The sequence below is a fragment of the Lithobates pipiens genome, unplaced genomic scaffold (genome assembly GCF_037356315.1).
Source record: "Lithobates pipiens isolate NorthernLeopardFrog02 unplaced genomic scaffold, aLitPip1_a1.2 Scaffold_8, whole genome shotgun sequence".
NCBI classification, from domain to species: Eukaryota; Metazoa; Chordata; class Amphibia; order Anura; family Ranidae; genus Lithobates; species Lithobates pipiens.
The window spans coordinates 514,947,086-514,970,903 of record NW_027507903.1 but is presented as its reverse complement, the minus strand read 5'-3'; the positions used below and the strand labels follow the sequence as shown (position 1 = coordinate 514,970,903).

General features: G+C 42.0%; 1 protein-coding gene across 3 annotated transcripts in view; it reads right to left on the bottom strand.

The window, feature by feature from the left end:
* The window catches only part of PACSIN2 (protein kinase C and casein kinase substrate in neurons 2), a 195,427-nt gene that overhangs the window by 21,702 nt on the left and 149,907 nt on the right, over window positions 1-23,818 (bottom strand). For all 3 annotated transcript variants that reach the window (XM_077469403.1, XM_077469405.1, XM_077469404.1), the window contains exons 3-7: window positions 18,189-18,345; window positions 12,470-12,705; window positions 7,338-7,493; window positions 1,786-1,961; window positions 1,104-1,224 (exon numbers count right to left, since the gene is read on the bottom strand). In XM_077469403.1, coding sequence (XP_077325529.1) covers window positions 1,104-1,224; window positions 1,786-1,961; window positions 7,338-7,493; window positions 12,470-12,705; window positions 18,189-18,345 — 846 coding nt within the window. The remainder of the gene's footprint in view (window positions 1-1,103; window positions 1,225-1,785; window positions 1,962-7,337; window positions 7,494-12,469; window positions 12,706-18,188; window positions 18,346-23,818) is intronic.

The window sequence follows — 23,818 nt, the reverse complement described above, 5'->3', positions numbered from 1 at the left end:
TCATTGAGAACTACAAAATGCACAGTCGCTAAGGATGTTGGGACTTGCAGTTCCTTTAGACATACGGAGCTGCAGTACTGGGAACATGTTACATGTTCCACCAGAAATCGGGTGTAACATGTTCCCAAAGGTGAACTCATCTTTTAATCAGCATTTAACCTCACATTACAGGGCGGGGGCTGAATGACACAATTTTTGTGTAATGCCCAGAGTTTAGCTTTAAGCACAGCATTTACTTGTGTGAATGTTTCTATGTACTCTGAAGTTCTTTCCTGATTTATTTGTGCTAAAGGAATACAGGAAACAAAATTACTTTGCAGACAGTAAAAGCCATTAACCCTTTTACTTCCACCAACGGATGTCATACGCTGACAGCAGAGTTAATCTCACTTAAGTTTGTTTGGGTCAACAAACTATTTCCATTACATAATAATGCAGCTGCTGTGTGTGTGCCGTGATGGACTGTAGTAGAATTATCTATACACAGTAAGTGCTGCTGTGTTCTAACAGCAGTTGGGGTGACTTCCTATCTGCTGCTGAATTGGGGAGAGTCTGGAGTGCGCGTCACTGCCAATTCAGGAGAAGCCTTTTATTTTTATCAATACAAGGCTTCCTCCGATTGGCCGAGGTGGAGAGGCAGGCAATTGACATCAAGATTTCTCCCTGGGCTAATCAGAGAAAGCACTCAGCCCAACTCTCTTTATTTCAGGCAGTAGACTGATGCTGATCACAGCACTGATTACTGTATATAGCTAATGCTACTAACATTACAGTGAAATGAAACCTGGAATTGTTCTTTAACAAGAACCTGTATAAGCCGCTATAAATTTGCTATCACATACTGTAGGGGACTATTGGTCCTCTCTGTTTCAGCAATAAAATTAAGTGTGTGGCGGTATGGGCAGTGTAAAAAATTTGAGGTACACCCAAACGGTTATAAAACAACAAAAAAAACAAAAAAAATAAAAAAATAAAAAAACTTTAAAATGTGTGGAGAAACATAGAATAAAAAATTGCACTTGATAAAAGAAAGTGCCTTTAATCATATATGCAAGAAACACAAAACTACCTATAAAAACAAAAGGGTTAAAACTAGTTCTCACCTCAAACTGTGGCCAGTTCATTGTCATCCCTGGACCATGATTGTTCTTGAACCATTTGAGGTCCTCTGGAACGTCAGCTGACTTGATTGCATAATCTAGATCTCGGTATATGCTGGAATAGCTGATGAGAACAACACAAGTCTGTAAGACTTACTTAAAGCTACACCTTTCACGAGTTGTAAAACTTGCAAGGCCTATCTGGCATTCCACCTACACAGTACACTAAAATGTGTACTGTGTAAAATCTAAAATAGTGACAGATTTGATCAATGATAATTTAGCTGGGCCTATGTCCAGAAATACCCATATTATTGCCCCTTTTCTGCTGCTGTAGAGATTTTCACATGCAGACTTTTTTTTTTTTTTGCTATAGGCCTTGCTAACAACCAGCATCAGGCCACTATCTGACACGAAGGAAGCTGAGGTTTCTGCAATGATGAGCTGTTCATGCTGTGACTAAGCCTGCTAAAAAAATAACCACATTTCATGATGTAAGCGCAGAGGTGAGTGCAGGGACCACCGTAAGAGGCCAGAAAAGACAGAAATCTGATTTACACTTCCACACTGGGAGCAGATAAGAATAAGGTGTTTTCTGAAATAGGCAACTGAGCATTTGTATAAGTGTACAAAACCGCATTTAGTCATGTGCAAAGAACATTGTTAATTTTGACTTTTGCCTCACCCTTCCAGGTTGGACAGATCAAGGTGTTTTTCAACATCCAGCAGTAAGTCCCGGAAGAAACGCAGTCTCTTGTCCTCAAACTGCTGACACTGTTCAAACACTTGCTCCATATTCTCCATGTATTGTGGGGTGGAGCTATCCAGGTCCTTCAAAGTTTTCTCGTATTTTTCTTTGGTCTGTGACATGAAAAAAGGAGCAAATAGTTCTGATCTGACATGAAAATGCGAAAACAACTTTATCTCAAACTATAAGCGTAAAAAATGGCTCTGGTTATACATGAGCTATTCATCAAAGTAGAACTTCAGACAAAAAAAAAAAAAAAGATAAAATCATCAGCACATTAAAAAGATAAAAAAAAAAAAAAATCAGTCTTTGCTGAAAACTAAACTTTTATTACCCCACAGTATATATATATATATATATATATAAAATCCTAGAGCATAAAATGGTGGTCGTTGCAATATGTTTTTGTCACACTGTATTTGCGCAGCGGTCTTTCAAAAGCAATTTTATGGAAATAAATACACTTCAGCGAATTAAATAAAAAAAAATAAAAAACAGTCTGTTCCCACACTTGGATGGTCTCTGCTGCTGCTGTCGTCTGAGCTTTAGTTCATCTTACTGAATATCTGGACTTTTATTATTTATCGGATTTCGAGAATTTGATAATCGCTGTTCTTATCAAAGTAGTGTATTTGCTCTGTTAAACAGTAAGCTCAGGTTCACATTGATGCGATTTGGCATGCGATTTGACATGTAAACGCGGCGGCTATTGCCGGCAATAGTACTGTCCAAATCAGTGTGACGCTGACTTTGCGGCTCCGTATAGATTCCCAAACGTAGTTTCTGTACTACTTTTGGAAACTTCGGGTGCAATTTCAATAGACATCTGTGTAGGAACTTGCACAGATGTCTCTGAAATCCCCCCAAGTCGGACTGACATGTGGGTATGAAATCAACACAACTTGCACGTTTTCAATCCTGCAGCAGTGTGAACCAGGCGCTGCGTTGAGACCAGTGGCTGGCGAGGCACTGGCTAGTATCAGAGCCAGCTATACACAGGTTACATACGCCACATACGTTAGAGTGAGAGCAATAATTCTGGCGCCTCCTCTGTAAAGCTAAACATGTAACCTGTAAAAAAATTTCAAGTATTGTCTATGGAGATTTTTAAATAATAAAATTTGGCGCCATTCTACAAGTGCGTGCAATTTTTAAGCAAGAAAAAAGTTAGGCCTCTATTAACTTGGGGGTAACATCTTTCATAGCATAAAAAATACATAAATAAATGAGCTAACTTTAGTGTTTTTTTTTTTTTTTTTTGTATAATTTAAAAGATGATGTTACGCCGAGAATCGTGATCTTTATTCTAAGCAAAAAAATAAAAAATTGTGATTCTCATTTTATCCAGATTGTGCAGCTCTCGTCAGCTGTCATTTGCACCAAAAGCTATCAGCTGGGGACATCTGTGTCAATTTGCTGGTGCCCACAATAGTGATCATCAATCATACATTTGGCTTATTCAACCAATGGTGATCTTATTTCTATAGGGTTCCTGAGCCTCAAATCATCACGGAAAACTAGTTTCCTAAAAATGTTACATGCAGTCATTTTATTTTTGCTCTTTACCTATTTACCATGTGCCTGGGAATTGTAGGTGCAGTGCAGGACACCTAAGCCAGATGATGGAAATGCAAATGTGGGTGATCAGTATTGACTTTATAGGTGATTACGGAACTATTTTTTTGTAAGGCAAATTCCCTGCTGCTCTTTAACAACTTATTGGTGGCAAGTCCACCTAGGACACAGCCTCCAATCAGCAGCAGTGGTGGTACGTTTGGAGGTTTTTTCGAGGTTTTGGATAATTTTTATTTATATATATATATATATATATATATATATATATATATATATATATATATATATATATATATATATACACACACACATACACACACACACACATACATACATACACACACACACAGCGGTTTGCATAAGGTTTACTGGGATTATGGCTGACGATATAACCATAACCCCAATAGTTTTTTTGCCGGCTGGCTCTCACTTCAAAGCGTTCTGAGTGGCTCATGAGCCGTTGGAACATTTTCAGAAGCAGTGGGTGTTTCTCAGACTTACCATTTCCACTGGCATGCCCGAGAAACGATCCGATGGTCCTGCAGGCTGGTCACACAAGTGATCAAAGAGTACATCCTCTGATCGCCTCTATGGTCTTGGAGGACCGGAGAGATGGCATGTCGTCACTTCCGGTCCAGGGGAAAAGTAAGCAAGTTTTTTTTTTAAATCATTTAAGGACTGACTGAGCCTCTTTTTGACACTTTCGATAGAAAATTACTTAGAACCCCTAAACATTATATATTTTTTGTAACACCCTAGAGAATAAAATGGCGGTCGTGCAATGAGTCTTAAAATACTTTATCACAGCGTAATTGCGCAGCGGTTTTGGAAAAAATACACTTTTTTGAATTAAAAAAAATAAGACAACAGTAAAGTTAGCTCAATTCTTTTTTTTTATATTGTGAAAGATAAAGTTACGCTGAGTAAATTGATACCAAACATGTCACGCTTCAAAATTGTCGTAGAATGGCGACAAACTTTTACCCTTAAAAATCTCCATAGGCTATGTATAAACTTTTTTTTACAGGTTACCAGTTTTTAGTTCTAGAGCAGGTCTAAGGCTAGAATTACTACTCTCACGGCGATACCTCACATGTGTGGTTTGAACACCGTTTTTATATGCGTACGCTTCTGAAAACGAGCTCATCAGGACGGGGGGGCTTTAAAAAAATAAAAATAAAATTGGGTCACTTTCATTTTTATTACAAGGAATGTAAACATCCCTGGTAATAATAAAAAAAGAATGACAGGACCCATGCTATGGAGCTGGGTGAGGGCCATCTTCACCTTACTCGGCAGCCAGGCATCCACGGAAAGGACGCGATCTCCCGCCACCAATAAAATTGATCTTGCTGTGAATCTGTTGCAGAGAGCACTTTTATCTTAAAGAGTAAGGCACGGTGTTCCCAAAGATAACGGCGTTATGGCAGCTAGCTGCTGTCATAGCAACGGTATTTAGTGTCAAAATATCGACGTACGGGTACGTCGTTTTGCGTGAAGTGGTTAAAGCAAAAAGATCTTTCATAAAGCGGGCCCGGTCATCCTTATTTCTTTTTACAAATGACGAAAAAAAATAAAATTTTAAAAAAAGGGACAGTGAAAAAGTTAAGTAAAGCGCCCCCATCCCTTTGTGCTCGTTCGCATATGCAAGTAGCGCACGCATATGTAAACTGTGTTCGCACTGAGGTATTGCCACAAACGTTAGGAGGGAGATCAATAAGGGTCCGTTCACACAGGGGCAACACGACTTTTGGAGGCCACTTGGACACGACCTGAACACGACTTGGGGCGACTTACAACACGACTTTAAGTCGCCCCAGGCCAGGCGACATTGGTCGCGGCCAGAGAATGAGCTCTCAGGAGGGAACTCCACGCCAAAAATTTGGCGTTGGTTCCCCCTCCGAGAGCATACCAGGCCCTTAGGTCTGGTATGGATATTAAGGGGAACCCCCTACGCCGAAAAAAATGGCGTGGGGGTCCCCCCCAGATCCATACCAGACCCTTATCTGAGCACGCTACCCAGCCGGCCAAGAAAAGGGGGTGGGGACGAGCATGCGCCCCCCCCCTCCTGAGCCGTACCAGGCCACGTGCCCTCAACATGGGGCGGTGCCTTGGGGAAGGGGGGCCGCGCGGCCCCCCCCACCCCAAAGCACCTTGTCCCCATGTTGATGAGGACAAGGGCTTCTTCCCGACAACCTTGGCCACGGGCTGGGGGCTTATCGGAATCGCGGCCGGAGAGAGCGTCGAGTCAACATCTCCAGGAGGAGATGAAGAAGAAGAACGGAAGGCGGCGACAGAAGACCGGGCCACCGCTAGTAAAAGAGCTGAAAGAAGAAGCGGTGGCCCGGCAAGATGAACCGAAGAGGGGGACAAGACCCCCGAAGTCGGAAGAAGAGGGCGGCAGCGAAGAAGAAAGCCGGGCTCCTCCGCTAGCAAAAGAGCTAGCAGAAGATAGCGGAGGAGTCCGGCGAGAAGACCCCCCCGAAGACGGAAGACCTCCGGAGCTGTGCAATAAACTATTTTAACCCTGTGTTATGTTTTTTTTTTTCACAGGTGAATGGGTAGGGGTATGTTGTACCCCATACTCATTCACATAGGGTGGGGGGCCGGTATCCGGGGGCCCCCTTATTCCGATAAGCCCCTCGCCCGCAGACCCCGACAACCAACGGCCAGAGTTGTCGGGAAGAGGCCCTTGTCCTCATCAACATGGGGACAAGGTGCTTTGGGGTGGGGGGGCCGCGCGGCCCCCCCTTCCCCAAGGCACCGTCCCATGTTGAGGGCACGCGGCCTGGTACGGCTCAGGAGGGGGGGGGGGGCGCACGCTCGTCCCCACCCCCTTTCCTGGCCGGCCGGGTAACGTGCTCGGATAAGAGTCTGGTATGGATCTGGGGGGACCCCCACGCCGTTTTTTCGGCGTAGGGGGTTCCCCTTAATATCCATACCAGACCTAAGGGCCTGGTATGCTCTCGGAGGGGGAACCCACGCCAAATTTTGTTCATAAATTTGGCGTGGAGTTCCCTCTTGAGAGCTTATAATTCTGTCAGAGTCGCCTCCGTATAGACAGAGATCCGACTTGGAGGCGACCTCCATTGAAATCAATGGGTACCGGTCGCCTACAAGTCGGATTCAAGTAGTACAGGAACCTTTTCTGAAGTCGGAGCAACTTCAGTAGCGTGCATTAAGACGGCTCTCATTCACTTACATTGATTTTTAAATGTTGTCCGACCTGAGGCGACTAGGGGCGACCTGAAGTCGGATCTGAGTTGCCCCTGTGTGAACGGACCCTAATTGTAATGGTAGACCTCCTCTGCAACTCTAAACAGGCAACCTGTAAATGCATTTAAAATGCAGTTTAAGGAGATTTTTAAGTACCGTAGTTTGTTGCCATGCCACGAGCGTGTACAATTTTAAAGTATGACATGTTAGGCATCTATTTGCTCAGCGTAGCATCATCCTTCATCTATATTGTGTTTTTTTTTTTTTATTAATTAAAATGTATTATTTTCCCAAGGAATTGCGTTTGAAAAACCACTGCGCAACTAACGCGCGACATCAAAAATTGCAAAAATCTGCATTTTATTCCCTAGGGTCTCGGCAAAAAATAAAAAAATAAAATAAAGTATAATGTTTGGGGGTTACAAGTAATTTTCTAGCAAAAAATACTTCATTAAATGTGTAAATAAAGTGCCAGAAAAAGCCTGGTCTTCAAGTGGTTAAGAGTCACCATCCCTGCATGGTTATTGCATACATAAATGACACCACAATGGAAAGAAAGTTTGTACAGTGTGCACATTACATTGTGTGTTTGCACTGCAGGGCGTTACATCAGTATGGTATGCCAATAGATTTGAATACAACTGGAAGAATTCCTGAACAAACAAGCAAAAAGGACGATTAGCTGGCATATCCGTTACCTTCTGAGAATCCTGCTTACTCTTCTCCACTTTGTCCTGGAGTTTCTTTAGCTGCTCTGGGTTGAGGGCTGGGTCGGCTTTGCTGTTGGTCTCCCGAGAGATGGCTAGTTTCTCCTCCTTGCATGCAGCATGGTATGCCTTTTTGGCCCCTTCCACCTGCACAGATTGGAAAACCAAATGTATGATTTTTGACAGTCTTCCGTTTGAAGCCATGATCTACAGTTAATAACCAATAACTGGCTTCACTTCTCAATGACTGCTGGAGTTACATAGTTACATAGTAGGCGAGGTCCGAAAAAAGACACAAGTCCAACCTATGTGTGTGATTATATGTCAGTTCTCAAAGCCAAACTTTTTTTTTTTTTCCTAATGTGAACCTGTGGCCAAGCTTCTGATAGTCAAGTGCAGTAAAACCTTGGATTGGGAGTAACTTGGTTTTAGAGTGTTTTGCAAGACAAGCAAATTTTCTTTTATGAATTTTGGCTTAATAAACAAGCGGTGTCTTGATATACAGGTAGCATCATGTCAAAACTGAGTATAAAACAGAACATAGGCACCTCAAAGTGTAGCAATATGGTTACATTTAATGAAGGTACAACACAGTGGCGGCACGTCCATAGGGGGAACACGGCACTGACAAACTTGCTATGGCCAGTTCCATAAGCTGTGGCTAATTGAATTTCCATCTGTTGGCACCTGTATAGTTCTGGATACAATGACAGAATCAGCAACATGGCACTAGAGCCTGTAAGGGTGGCATTCTTCTGACTACCAAATTAAGGGGCATTTTCCCCACTCACCCCGATTGGTTGGTTTTAGAAGAGGTTCCCTGAAATTTGGAGGTAACGTTAATAGTTTTATTGGGGTAAAATAGGTGAGGAAGGCTGCTCTAAAGTGAATTTTGATAATGAATTGCTCCCCAGTGCATGCAGCTACAAAGGATAGCAAAGGTTTGTTTTAAGTCTCATTTACTCTGTTAAGTAAAACTGTGACTAAGCTAAGGACATTAAAGTGAAACAAAATCTAATTAATTGCAGTGACTATGTTAGGGCCATTTGCCCACCCTACTCCAAACAATGAAAGTCAGGTCCCTCCTTTGAGCGGATTTCCCTGCTTCAGATATCTCTAGAGGCCATTCTCTATATTCCTGTGTAGAATGCACTTGGGGGGCTAGTGACACCAGAATTATGGTGTCAAGGGCGCCATAGTGAATTCTTCATAGAAATAGGAAGCAGGCACTCCTGAGATAGAAAATATCAGGTTCAGCTCAAATTTGTTAATACTGAACTCCAGGAAAGATACGTATTGCATACTTACATTGTGCCAAGCTGGACTGATAAGTATGCTGTACAGTTCACTCCTGGAATCCAACTCTAACGCCAGAAATCCCCAGAAGGGTTAGAAATGACAATACCAGGTGGAGGTTTTATGCCCATTTTGACTGTATTTAAATTTAGACAATACTTTTAAAAGCATTTAAAACTCATTCTACTTTTTACCATTTTACACATAGATTTTAGTAACACGTACTTATTAAGCGGTCTTCAATTACCCAATTGTATTTCATTCTCCCCGATTTCTCACCTGTTCTTTTTTTGTGCACAGCAGAAAGCCAAACACATATGGAAAACTAAGGACCGATTCGTAGGTCACTCCAGTCTACTAAGGTATCTAAACAGAAAGGTCTAACTTTTTGCAAAGGAACTGTGGGAGGCACGAGGCATGTGTGCTCACATAAGGGAGCAGCCAGGCTAACATACTGAAGTGTAATATAGTGAAGCATCTTAAAGCTAGATTTCAAGCAAACCGCTAAATACAAACATAAAATACACACTGTATATGGGAGATGCTTTACCTGAGAATATGCATTTCTGTCCATCCAGTTCTGAGATATATAAAGCTTTGCTACACAGCACAGTTCTGTCTAGCAGGAGACCCGATTTTTCTCTACTGCAGTTAAAGGAGATGGAAATACTACATATAACAAACAGCTCAAAAGCACCTCTAGCATGGATTTGTTAGCCTTCTTATCTAATAGACCTAAATATTGCTATGTAAAGACCTTTTATTAAATTTTTAATCTATAGTCACCTGACAGCTAATCTCCCTTTCTTTCTGGGTGGTGGGTGTGGACTTTCCGAGATCACTTCAAGTAGTTACCTACTACAGGAATTGCAGTATATTAGACGTTAAGCCCACAGAGAGCCAGGGGAGGGGAAACAGCAGCACACTGATCTTCCCAGTGAACAGCTTTGAAAAGGGGGGGGGTATCAGCACCAGTCTAATCATTGGAAGAGAGAAGGCCTTTGCTCTAATGCCTAGAATGGTCAGTATTCAATAGGAGAGCTGAAGGACTGGCAGGCACACCAGGCATGTAACACAAAGGAAGCAATAAAAAAAATAAAGAAAAAAAAAATAAACACAAGATTTTTCATACACGTATATGGTACAGCAGGCACCAGGAATAGGAAATGTTGAGTTGACATATTCTTTAATCAATTGACCTCTGGAAGGTTTTACCCCTTTCACGATCAGGCCAGTTTTTGCTGTTCAGTACTATGCTACTTTAACTGCACAGTCATGCATCAGCGCAAATGAAACGTATATCATTTTTTTTTCCACACAAATAGAGATTTCTTTTGGTGGTATTTAATCACCGCTGGGTTTTACATTTTTTGCTATAAAAACAAAAAAGGGCAAAATTTGAAAGAAAAAAATCAAAACAAAAAAAAAAAAATTTATATATATATATATATATATATATATTTTCTACTTTCGGTTATAAAACCTATCCAATAAAATCCAATTTCTTCATAAATTCAGGCGAGAATGTATTCTGCTAAGTCTTCTGTAAAAAAAAAAAAATATCCCACAAAGTCTATATTAAGTGGGTGTGTGTGTGTGTGTGTGTGTGTGTGTGTGTGTGTGTGTGTGTGTGTGTGTGTGTGTCTGTGTGTGTGTGTGTGTGGTTGGTTGTAATTTTTTGTCCTAATTTTTTTGGGAAAATATAAAAAATTAACCAATTAAGGACCGGAAGGATTTGTCCCTTAATGACCAGGCAATTTTTTTTTTTTACGCCACTATGTCACTTTAATTGACAATTGCGCAGTCGTGCGACGTTGTACCCAAAACTTATACTTTTTTCTCCACAAATATAGCTTTCTTTTGGTGGTATTTTATTACCACTGTGTTTTTTATTTTTTGCGCTATAAACAAACAAACAAAAAAAAAATGTGCATCTATATATAATATTATATTTTTTACTTTTTGCTATAATAAAGATCAAAAAAACAAAAATGTCTTCCTTAGTTTAGGCCAATATGTATTCCGCTACATATTTTTGGTAAAAAAATAAATAAAAAATAAATAACCGTATGTTGATTGGTTTGCGCAAAAGTTATAGCGTTTACAAACTATGGGATAGATTTATGGCATTTTTTTTAACTAGTAATGGCGGTGATCTGCGATTTTTAGCAGGACTGCGACATTGCGGCAAACAGATCGGACACTTTTGACACATTTTTGGAACCATTGATATTCATACAGCGATCAGAGCTAAAAATATCCACCAATTACTGTATAAATGTCACTGGCAGAGAAGGGGATAACACGAGGGGGGTGATCAAGGGGTTAAGTGTTCTCCCTGGGAGGTGTTTCTAACTGTATGGGGGCTGCGCTGACTGGAGAAGAGAGAACGCTGTTCCTAATCACTAGGAACAAACGACCTGTCTCTCTTCCCCTGACAGAATGGGGATCTGTTTGTTTACACTGACATATCCCCGTTCTGCCTGTATGCGGAGCGATTGCACGTGGCCGCCGGACCCGATGGTTGGCTCACCGCTCGCGAATGGGCATGCTCGACATACAATGAAGGCGATTCGCGCAGGGGAGCCAACTTGCCAAAGTACAACTGTGGTGCGCAGTTCGGTAACAAGTTAAACAACGTTTCATTTTTTTCCCCACAATTTTTTCTTTACATACTGTCACCAGTGCAGTAAAGTGTCATCATATGACTGGTGTGGCGGTGATCAGGGATTTTTTTTATTTTACTCCTTTTTCTATTTTTATATACTTCTGAGTATATCAACATAGTGACACTGTACTACTCGGGGGTGATCAGGGATTTATTTTTAGTTTTACACACTGATTGCTGTTACAGTGATGTGGAGTAACATAAAGGAATACATCCTTTTAGATAGATATGTACCTTTAAGTTGTTGTATATCTGGAATATTATTTTAATCACTGTAACAGCAATGTTTTGAACCATCATGATGAATGGGTTACATTCATAACAGCTGTGATTGGCTCACCGCTATCACATGGTACAGGGTGCTGTGATTGGCCAAGGTACCATGTGATAGCTGTGGGCTAATTACAACATTACTAAAGGAATCACAGCTATTATGAATGATATTCATAACTGCTTTGTTGACATGTGATCAAGTGATCCCCCTGGCTGGTCAAAGCAGCTGGGTACTGGGATCCGCAATCTGCTGTGTATGGTAGACGTTGTGGTCGCAGGAGCAACATGCCCACAGCTGGATGACGTACATGTACATGATCCAGCCTGCCGGCCAGGCAGCAACTAATTAATCTTTTAGATCTGCATAGAGTCCATCATAAAGTGTATGTCACGGCAAATTAAAAAAAAGATAAAAACACGATGATGTGCCAGAAATATAGTGTGCTTTATCCTTCCTCTGACATTCACAGCTCTGAATTCCTAAGCATGTGGTTTGAGCCCTGTCTACTTCATTTATGATGAATTGCAAAGAACACTGACCTCTCATCTTCATAACAACCCCCCACCCTCCTGCTTTTGCACAGGGAGAGTGTAGGAAGTTATCAGTTCACAGGATTTCGGGCAGGATCAACAGGTATTTTTGCATTCATTGAACAGAAAACAAAAACAAAATAAAAAATAAAATAAAAAACACACATTCAAATGGTATACTTAGACCAAAAGGGAGCAAATGGGAAAAACTCATTGGAAGGGTTTATATACATTGTAAAATTTGCAAGACTGGAATTTCAACTATGAGGTTTTTCTACAAAAGCGGAAATTGTTCCACCCAATGCCAGCTCCACACTGCAGGTGACCCAACCAGCTGTAGGATTTCTATCCTTACCTCTTTCAGTTTCTTTGCCCATGGCTTTTGTGCTTTCCTGAAACCGTCTTCAGCTTCTCTGGTCTCTTTAAAGCCTCCCATAATTTGCTTGTGATAGGCCTCTTTTTGCCAGTTTTTCACCTTCTCAAAGTCCTCATTCATCAGAGTGTTTTTCACCTCAAGGTGGAGCTCACTGACCGTGTCTGCTTCTGTCATCAATGCATTCCATGCCTTCTCCACCGTGCCATACTGAGGCCCTGCAACAGACACCAAGGTGCATGCAGAGTTGACTATAAAGGAATTCATATTTTTGAAGCAAACATATACACATGTAGTTGAATAAAACAACTATTTCACTAGCCACTGAGTAAATATGCTTGTACACTTTTTAAAAACACTCACTTTTCTTAATGGAACTACAATATCTATGCAATATTTCTGATGATTGTAGCCATATTCGAAAACTTGAACAAAAGCAATTAAGTTACTGTAAGCCGCCACCTAACAACTGTAATTCCACTTTCTTCATCAGCTCACCCCCCACAGTTATTACCTTTTGTATCCCTTGACCCTCCCTTTTAGAGTGTAAACTCCAACATGCAGGGCCCTCTGATTCCTCTTGTATTGAAACTGTACTGTCTGCCCTCAGGTTGTAAAGTGCTGCACAAACTGCTGGCGCCATATAAATGCTGTATAACAACAATGTGATAAATTGCTCAGGAAAAGAAAATGTGATAATGGAGCAAATGTGGACTTCAAATTTTCTACATCCCTATCCAACAGTTTTAGGACAAATCTTGTCTCCGACTCTATCCCCATTCCATAGCCCGCATTTGTTGTGTTACTAAATATTCTGGTTCAATTACCATTGCTTTGTATGTAAATGTGTTTTTTCCCCCAGGGATTGTTCTACATAACATTTTGCTAAAACTTTGTTCTTCAGTACTGCTTGGGCCTTAGAAGAAGGGGTACTATACCCTTAATCTAATTTCTGTATGTGCCACACCGTTATTTTTCCAATAACATTTCTCTGGTACAAGTAGGGGGTACACCCTGAAAGCCTGTCCTGAAAGTATCGAAACACTAGCCACTTCCCTCTAAGGAACATTTATACAGCCAAGCTATTAATATGGCCACACTAAAATTGGTCCACTTGTAATACATTTTTTTATTATATATACACTTTTTTTTATATATCTATCTATATATCTATATATCTATATATCTATATATATATCCCTAGGAGGGGAAATTCACTCCTGTTAGCCCTTGTACACACGGTCGGAGATTCCGACGGAATGTGTCCGATCGTACCGTTTTGTCGGATATTCCGACTGTGTGTGGTCTTCAGACTGTTTCAATCGGAGTATCCGACGGACCAAGTTTTCCAACTTGTCTGTAAAATTTTCCGACAACATGATCCGATCGGACCTTGTCCGATCATGTGTATAGAATTCTATGATCATGCTCAGATCAAATCCCTACACCAAAGCTATTGGCTACTAGCCTGAGTGCCGGTTCACACAGGGGCAACTCAGATCCAACTTCAAGTCGCCCCAAGTCACCTCAGGTCGCAAAACATGTAGAAATCAATGTAAGTGAATGAGAGCTGTCTAAGGCTCGGTTCACACAGGGGCGACTTGTCCAGGCGACTTCGCCGCCTGACAAGTCGTGCTCCGTTCTGTACTACGGAACCGTTCTAATAGGAGCGACTCAAGTCGCTCCGACTTAGAAAAAAGGTTCCTGTACTACTTTTGCAGCGACTTCGGGCGACTTGCATTGACTTCTATACAGAAGTCGTTTTGCAAGTCGCCGCTGATCGTGTGCAGGTCGCGGCGCTGCAAGTCGCGCCGCCCGCTGTGTGAACCGAGCCTTAATGCACACTACTGAAGTCGCTTCGACTTCAGAAAAGGTTCCTGTACTACTTCAATCCGACTTGTAGGCGACTGGTACCCATTGATTTCAATGGAGGTCGCCTCCAAGTCAGATCTCCGTCTATACGGAGGCGACTCTCAGAGAATTATCAGCTCTCAAAAGGAGTTCCCCCCTGAGAGCTCATTCTCTGATTGGCCACGGCAAGTCGCCTGGCCTAGGGCGACTTAAAGTAGTGTTGTAAGTCGCGTCCAAGTTGCCTCCAAAAGTCGTGTTGCCCCTGTGTGAACCGAGCCTGAACGTAGTCCCGTCGTAACGAAATAACGTCATCACGTTCTGAACGATCGGATTTTCCAACAACTTTGTCCGACTGTGTGTATGCAACAGTTTCGGACAAAATCCGACGGATTTGGTTGTCGGAATGTCCGACCGTGTGTACAAGGGCTAAGAGTTATGGGAAAAAGGTGTCTCCACTGAAGCTTGATCACCAATCCTTGTTTCCATAACACCCAAAGTTTTCAAAATCCATTTGTCACAGGGACAGAAAGTGAGGTGAAATCTTCTGAACTTTGGCACCGTAGACAAAACAAATGTTACAGGGGTGTTAAACCTTCCCTATGTTATCCAAAACACAAAACTTACAAATTCAACTTAAACCTACAGACCCTTGTTTGTAACCTAGGGACACACATATACATAAATACATATATAGTTATGCTCAGAAGTTTGCATACCCTGGCAGAAATTGTGAAATTTTGGCATTAAATATTGAAAATATGACAGATCATGGCAAAAAAAAAAAAAAAAAAAAAAAAAAAAAACACCACGTCTTTTATTTAACCCCTTGCCGACCAGCCGCCGCAGTTGTACTGCGGTAGGTTGGCACCCCTGGGCGAAACAACGTAACTGTATGGCGGTTTGCCTTTTGACCACTATGGGGGGGGGGGGGCGCGTGCACCAAGCTGGAACCAATGCAAGTGCCCGGCAGTCGCAAAGAACGATGAGGACCCGCGATGGGTCATGACAGAGTGAGAACCAGGATCTGTGTGTGTAAACACACAGACCCCAGTTCTCTCAGGGGAGAGGAAATAGATCTTGTGACATTTATACAGTAATCAGTGCATTTTTATAGCTCTGATCTCTGTAAAATGTCAATAGTCCCAAAGATGTGTCAAAAGTGTGCAATTTGTCTGCCGCAATATCGCAGTCCCAAAAAAAAAAAAAAAAAAAAAAAAAACAGATCACCACCATTACTTGTAAAAAAAATAATAATAAAAATGCCATAAATCTATTCCCTATTTTGTAAACGCTATAACTTTTGTGCAAACCAATCAATATAGCTTATTGCAATTTTCTTTACCAAAAATATGTAGAAGAATACATATCCGCCTAAACTGAGGAAAACATATTTTTTTCCAAATTTGGGATATTTATTACAGCAAAAAGTTATTGTGTTTTTTTTTTTCAAAATTGTCGCTCTTTTGTTTATAGCATAAAAAAATGAAAAACCGCAGAGGTGATCTAATACCAAAAGAAAGCTCTATTTGTGGGGAAAACAAGGATGTCAATTTTGTTTGGGTACAGCGTTGCACGACCGCGCAATTGTCAGTTAAAGTGACGCAGTGCCGTATCGCAAAAAATGGCCTGGTCATTGAGCAGCCAAATCTTCCGGGGCTTAAGTGATTAAGGATTGCAATCACAAGAAGCCATTTATTATCACATAATTTTTTGGATCCTTTTGAAACCATAACAGAAATCACCCAAATACCCCTGATAAAAAAGTTTACATACTCTGGAATGTTTGGCCTTGGTACAGACACAGAAGGTGGCACACATAGGTTAATTTGCCTGTGTGTTTTTCTTTGTATCCTCAGCAATTCTTCCGCCAGTTGTGGCTGCAATCTTTCTTGCTCTACCTGACCTTGGCTGGGTATCAAAAGAGCCCCTAATTTTCCACTTTTTGATAAGTAATTAAACAGTACTGAATGGCATATTCAAGTCTTTGAATATCTTTTTATATCCTTTTCCATCTTTGTAAAGTTTCATTACCTTGCTACGCAGGTCTTTTGACTGTTCTTTTCTACCTCCTCATGGCTCACTGTCTAGCCTGCTTAGTGCATCCATGTGAGAGCTAACAAACTCATTGAATATTTATACACAGACACCAATTAAAAAGTCACAAATGTGGAAAATTACCCTTCAATTGTCATTTTAACCCGTGTGCCACCTTCTGTGTTTGTACCAAGGCCAAAATATTCCAGTGTAAACTTTTTATCACGGCCATTTGGGAGATTTTTTATTACGATTCAAAAAGGATCCAAAAAATTATGTGATAATAAATGGCTTCATGTGATTGCTATTCTTAAATAAAAGACAGTTGTCATTCCATGCAAAGTAAAATACTAGTCCATTATGTGGCACTTACCGGCAATCGAATCCCACGCTGTCCCCGTTGGTGGAAGCATCCATCTTCTGCCCTCTTCCTTCCGGGGCCATGGACTCCAGCTCTGACTGGCTGGAGCAGCGTAACATCACTCCCACGCATGTGCATGGCAGCCGTCAGTCATGGCACATACAAGTGAAGAAATGGCACGGAGGTTTCTTCAAAGCGCATGCGTAGATGACATCATCAGCGCACTACAATGTAAAGATCTCCTAAACGGCGCATGTTTAGGGGATATTTCCACTATATATAGATAAGCCTTATTCTAGGCTAACCTATTAGGTAAAAGTGAGGCAGGAGGGTTTACAACCAATGAAAGACCTCTGGAGATGGACTTGTAACCTTGAGATTGTTAATGCTTTTCCACAATTTTTTTTCTCAAATCCCCAGACAATTCTTTGCTCATCTTCCTCTTCTCCATGCTCACTGTGGCTATCCCTCACCAGCACAACATTCAATCTCAAAACATTTGGTTATGAGTTTCTCCCATTTCCTTTACACATAGTCCAATACAGTCATTCATTCATTTATTTATTCACATATTATTTCAGAAGTCAAGTTCATTGATTATCCTTTGGTCACCTCCCCCTGGGGTGGGGATTCACAAGTGCTCTCTGCTCCCTCAGTGTGCCCCATCCTCAGCTCCTGTGGTGGACTTTTTTTTATTTTATTTATTTTTTTACAGTCCTTGTCCTTTGGTTTCCATGCACAGATGACGTGAGTTTTTCCAGGGTTGTCAATTTTGTCTTTCATACTTACCAATATTCCCAACTTCTGGGTATATGTATTAGACTTATATGCATTTGTATTTTTATAGAATGATGTTGCATCAGCCCCTGAAGAAACTGCACTGTCCCACGAAACGCGTCAGCTACATAGATGCACCATGTCCTACAGATAGTTTACCACATTTTTTATGCTATATACCATAGACCCAACATGTTATATAGTTCCATAGGGTATCCTGTCGTGGAGGTCATTCTTCCACACCATGCCACGTTATGTGTCATGTAATTTATTGTTTTATTACTAAATTTGTAATTATGCATGTACTTACTGTCATATACTTGGATAATCACCATTGTAGAATGTACAAATAAATATATGTTTAACAATTATTTACTTTCCAATATTATGCCTCATTCAAAGTCCCAATCTCTTTCCATTTAGTGTAGCACACAGAAACACAACAGAAAGGTTGAGTCAATTTGTCCTCATAATAACTGGTTGCCGGTGTAATTTATGTATTGTCAGCACCTGTTAATGGATACAGGTGAGTTCAATTCCAAATTACAGCAGCATCACAAACTTGGAAAGCAATTATCCCGTACAATTGTGTCTGGCTTTTTGTTTCCCCACTTTTTTGTGTCATACCAGTACAAACAAAATAAACCTCAATACAGAGGTAGCATGTGTCCTCCTAACCTTTCTCTACAAGTTGTTTCCACCTCTTGGACCACTCTGTGAGCTGCTGGGCGTACACCTTTTCAATCTTCGCCCGCTCGTGGATACAGTTCATTAAATCACTGCACAGTCTGTGGCCATCATCTATCCTCTTCACTGTGCGCTTGTAGTTGCCAATCTGAGCAAAAAAGAAGATGATCAATGTAACGCATGAAATCAACCAAATGCAAGCATCAAAAAACTTTTGGATTTCAGCCACATTCAACAAAAATCATTTTTAGATCATACAGGTTTTGATTCAGTTGACACAAAATAAACAGATCCTCAGTCACAGTGCTTGATTACACAAAGACACCATTAGATTAATATGTGCAGATAGATAGCCCACAATCCTGAGCAGAGAAAGATGTAATGTCCAAGGAATCTACAAAAAGGTTCATATTTAACTCAACAGCTATAAAGAACACAATGCCTTAAAATAAACCAAAATTTTAAAACATTGAGGGGTCCATGATAAACCATTGTGTGCACCCATAAAATAAGTGTGGCTAAACAGCATACTTGTACATTATGCCAATGTTTCGTCATATTTGACGCATTTCCCCACAATGCAGCTGCATGCCCTCCCTCACCACTATACAGCTTGTGTCATCCTCCAGGAAACATATCCTACTGTTGACATCTTCCTCTGGGATCAACAGGAAGGCCTACCCAGCTCCTACACATGCCCAATGGAGTCGCATCAACCCGACCGACACTGGGCTTAACTCTTACATCCAACAGGAGCTCGGTATTTTACAGTGCATTGACAGCAGATAGTGGTACAGAAGGATTTTTAAAGGATAAAACCTTTTCTGGGAGAAGAGATGGTCTTCTAAAAAAAATTAGATCATTTAACGTTTCCTTTTAGTGAACCCTTATTTATTATAGGAGGCTTTCTTCAACCATCCATAAAAGGTCCTTCTTAACTCTAGATAAGTGCACCTATCTATTCAACAGAAGTGTAGTGAAGAACAGGGATAAGGTTACCCATTAAGAATCTGTCCAGGTATTTCATATTTAAATTTAACATAGGGCAAAAATTAGAATTTTTATCTTTTAGCTGAACTCTAGGCAAAAATAGACACAAATGAACACAGCTCTTCATTAATCGTCATTACTTTTATTACTACTACTACACAGGATTTATATAACGCCAACAATCTGCCTTCACAACATAAAGGCAGACAGTACAATTACACTAAACCAGTAGGAATCAGAGAGGCCTGCTCATTAGAGCCTACAATCTAAAATGTATTTTTTGTTTATGCAAGCAGTGTAAGTACCTGACTTGTTATCAACCTCCTGAAGTCCCTGTACAACAGAGCTCAGACTGGGTTTGGCAGATGCAGCATCAGCAGCCAATCAAATCATGACAAGGAGCTTGCCAACAGGAGGGGAAAAAAAAAAAAAAACGACAGAGCTCATCACTTTATTGCTTTTCATTTCATTGTCTAGTCAAAGGATGGGATCAGGTCTCTTGCTCCATCAGACAGGGCTGTGTGACACAGCTGTGTAAATCCTGAGACTGGATGGACAGAAATACAAATGCTTTGGCAGGTAAAGTGGCTCTCATATATATTAAATCTGTATGTAGCCGCTTGCCTGAAGTTCAGCTTTAACGTGTGAAAATGCTCTCTATAAGAAAAGCAGCACTCCGCAGTAAGAAGACCACCTCCGTCTGGACACCTCTACGCACAAAGCTGACTGAATTGGTTTAACTAATTTACATTACGCAGGCTCTGACATCAGCGGTTACCAGCTGGATAATTAAGGCAGACTAATCTCTTTGATAACATACTAACACAAAGAACAAAGCCAACAGCTGGGAATGACTATTTAACAAGGCCGCTAACAAGGATACTACTAGCAGTGTTTCAAAGTACTCCTCCTCTTCTGCTAGAAATGGAAAGCCATTTATTGGGGAAAAAAATGACGATCATTAGTAATTGCCCATTACATGATCAAATACAGACGCAGAAAACTGTAGGCGTTCTTCAAAGCACTAGCAAAAGCAATGGAGAGAGATCCTCCTTGGGAATATATGGAAAATACTGGACTGGGTGACAAACTAGCATAAAAAAAAAAAAAAAAATCATTCCAATAGAGGGAGAAACTCCAGGTAGGTTTTTTTTGGCCAGCACTGCAAAGAGATTATACAAGAGACTGGGGAGAAAAAACGACATTGGTCCTTTCATAACAAACTGACATCCCCTTTAGGAAGGCCTTGGCTTGGAGGCCGTTATTTCTCATCTGAAAAATAATAGGACTTCTGGCTTGCCAGTATAATCTATTTTCTACAGCACAGGATAGGATCCAGACTTCTTTTCCACTGGCGTTCTAGGCAGCCATCTTCAGGTAAAAGGACGCGGGCAAAACTAAAAGCTTCAGGGACAACCCCCTTAAAAACCCTCCCACTCCAAGCTAGCCTCAGTCTTTTCTTTTTTTTTTAGCATGCATTAGGGAGAGATCATAAGAACAGGGGAGATGGAACAGTGTCCTGTACTGTACTCCAAGAAAGTGTTTGTTACCCCAACACTTGATCTTCCTGATATGTGCCTGCTATACCATGTACTTGTATAAGAAAGTATCCTGTTCTCTTTGTATTGCTTCCTTTATGTGAAATCCCAAGTGTTCCTGCCAGCCCCTCTGTGTTCCTATTAAAACTGACCACACTAAGCAGGAGAGCACATTGTGGTCAGTTCCCTAGATGTGCTGGGACCTCAGTGTACTCCCCTCCAATGATCAAACTTGTCATGGTGTGGTGTGCTGCTGTGTCCCCCCAAATCTAATGTATCTGAGAACAGAGGAAATTTGAAAAAAAGAGAGACAGGGTATTTATAATTAGAGGTGCACCAAAATATGAGCCGAAAGAGGCACCAAAAAAGGGGGCGGTCCACCCCGGGTGCCGCACATTGAGGGGGTGTCATCCTGGCAGCTCAGTTAGAGTCCTCCCCTCCCTCCTCCTCTCTCAGAGTCACGATCTCCCTGTGTGTCACGGAAACGAATTTGTTTGGCACAGGCTGTAACAATGTCCCACCTCCTGTGATACCACTGCTGGGAAATTGAATCAGTGTGACGTGAATCATAGGAGGCAGGACTTTGACATAGTTATAAGGAAAGATTGCAAGCACTGAACTTATTCTCTCTGGAGAAGAGACGCTTGAGAGAGGATATGATTTCAATATACAAATACCGTACTGGTGACCACACAATAGGGATAAAACTTTTTCACAAAAGGGAATTTAAAAAGACACGTGACCATTCACTGAAATTAGAAGAGAAGCTTTCTAACCTTAAACTGCGAAGAGGTTTCTTTAACTGAAAGAGCGGTAAGGATGTGGAATTCTCTTCCACAGGTTGTGGTTTCACCGGGGAGCATCAATAGTTTCAAAAAACTATTAGATAAGCACCTGAACGACAACATACAGGGATATACAATGTAATACGGACATAAAAGCACACACACAGGTTGGACTTGATGCATAGTTGGTGAGCTTGAAAAAAGACACAACGACTCCCCGGCCTGGGAAATTCAAATCCAGCTCCGTGACATCACCGCTCTGATCCGGGCACTGGTGAGGCTGCATCTGGCAGGCACTGGTGAGGCTGCATCTGGCAGGCACTGGTGAGGCTGCATCTGGCAGGCACTGGTGAGGCTGCATCTGGCAGGCACTGGTGAGGCTGCATCTGGCAGGCACTGGTGAGGCTGCATCTGGCAGGCACTGGTGAGGCTGCATCTGGCAGGCACTGGTGAGGCTGCATCTGGCAGGCACTGGTGAGGCTGCATCTGGCAGGCACTGGTGAGGCTGCATTGATCTCTTCTATCATGTCTGCAGTCTGACCATGTCTGCTAGAGGTCCACCAAATGGAAATTTTGCCAATACCATTAGCAGTGTGTTTAAATTTAAGAGATTGCAGACATAATACAAGAGATGGTCAGACACTATTTTTCTTGAGCTTTTCTTGCACTAAAGGCAAACAATAAATCCATATTAATTTAAATTGATAATAATTAAAAAGTTGAATACATAAAAAGTATAAATATTTTTTAAAAACTAATTTTCGGTTTCAGTTTTTGGCTATGTGCAGCCAAAATTTATATTCAGTGCACCTCTATTTATGTATTTTTTTTTTATATCTAGGCAAAAATATTTTGCCTTAAGGCCCCTTTCACACTGAGGCATTTTTCAGGTGCTATAGCGCTAAAAATAGCGCCTGTATAGCGCCTGAAAAAAGCGTCTCCTTTTACTCCAGTGTGAAAGCCGGAGGGTTTTCACACAGGAGCGGTGTGCTGGCAGGATGGTAAAAAAAAAAAAAAAAGTCCTACTAGCCGCATCTTTGGAGCGGTGAAATCAATGGGGCAGCATCGGCACTTTGCGAGCAGTTTTAACCCTTTTTCAGCCGCTAGCCGGGGTAAAAACAGCCCCGCTAGCGGCCAAATACCGCTGCTAAAATTACGGTAAAGCGCCGCTAAAAATAGTGGCACTTTACCGCCGATGCCGACCCACCTCAATTTCTATTTTAAACTGAATGGGCTGTTTTACACAGTGACTGTTTACAATCACTTTAAATAAAAAATCCAATTTTCCTGATCATACAAAAGCAGTCCATCTGAGGGGCGGGCGACAGAAACACCAACACATAACAAACATGTCAAGAAAGGGTTGATAGACTCAAAGTAGCTTGTAGCACCAAAGCTGGCATTAGGGGAATTTTTAACATTCACCTAGTAGGACTTAAATGTATGAACAGAAACCCAAGTGGCAGCCTTGCAAATCTGAGATACAGATGTTAAGACAGGAGAGGCAATAACAGATCTGGAAGAGAAGACCCTAACAGGCAAAAGAGGAACCCAATCCAGAGGTGTAACTACAACCTTCAGGGCCCCGGTGCAAGAAACCACCTCCTGCCATCTTGAGGCCCCCGCATGGTGGTAGAACGCCAGAGCCCAGTTGCAAGTGCGACCTTTGAGATCTTGGTAGTTCTGCCACTGACCTTACTATTACAAGGGGGCATTTTGGAGGCTGTAAGGGAGCAGACACAGGGGGATGTAATCAGGAACAGAGTGATGGTGGGGGGATGGGATCAGGGACAGAGGGATGGTGGAGGAGGGGGGGGGGGGATCAAGGACAGAGGGAAGGTGGGGGAAATCAAGGACAGAGGGAAGGTGGGGGGAATCAGGGACAGAGGGATGGTGGAAGAGGGGGGGGGGGGGGGGGAAGAATCAGGGACAGGGGAACGGTGGATGCGGTTTAGGGACAGAGGGGACGACGGTGTTTATGATCAGGGACAGAGGAATGATGGTGGGGGGGATGCGATCAGGGACAGAGGGATGACGGTGGGGGATAGGAGCAGGGACCGAGGGATGACGGCGGGGGTGATATGGGATCAGGGACAGAGGGATGATGGCGTGGGGGGGGGGGGGGGGTGGTATCAGGGACGGAAGGGAGGGTGGGGAGGATCAAGGACAGAGGGGTGGTGGGGAGGATCAAGGACAGAGGGATGGTGGGGGGTGGGATGAGGGACAGAGGGATGGTGGGAGATCCCCCATTGACAGAGGGATTGGGGGGGGCATGGACAGAGGGATGTTGGGGGGGGGGGGACATGGA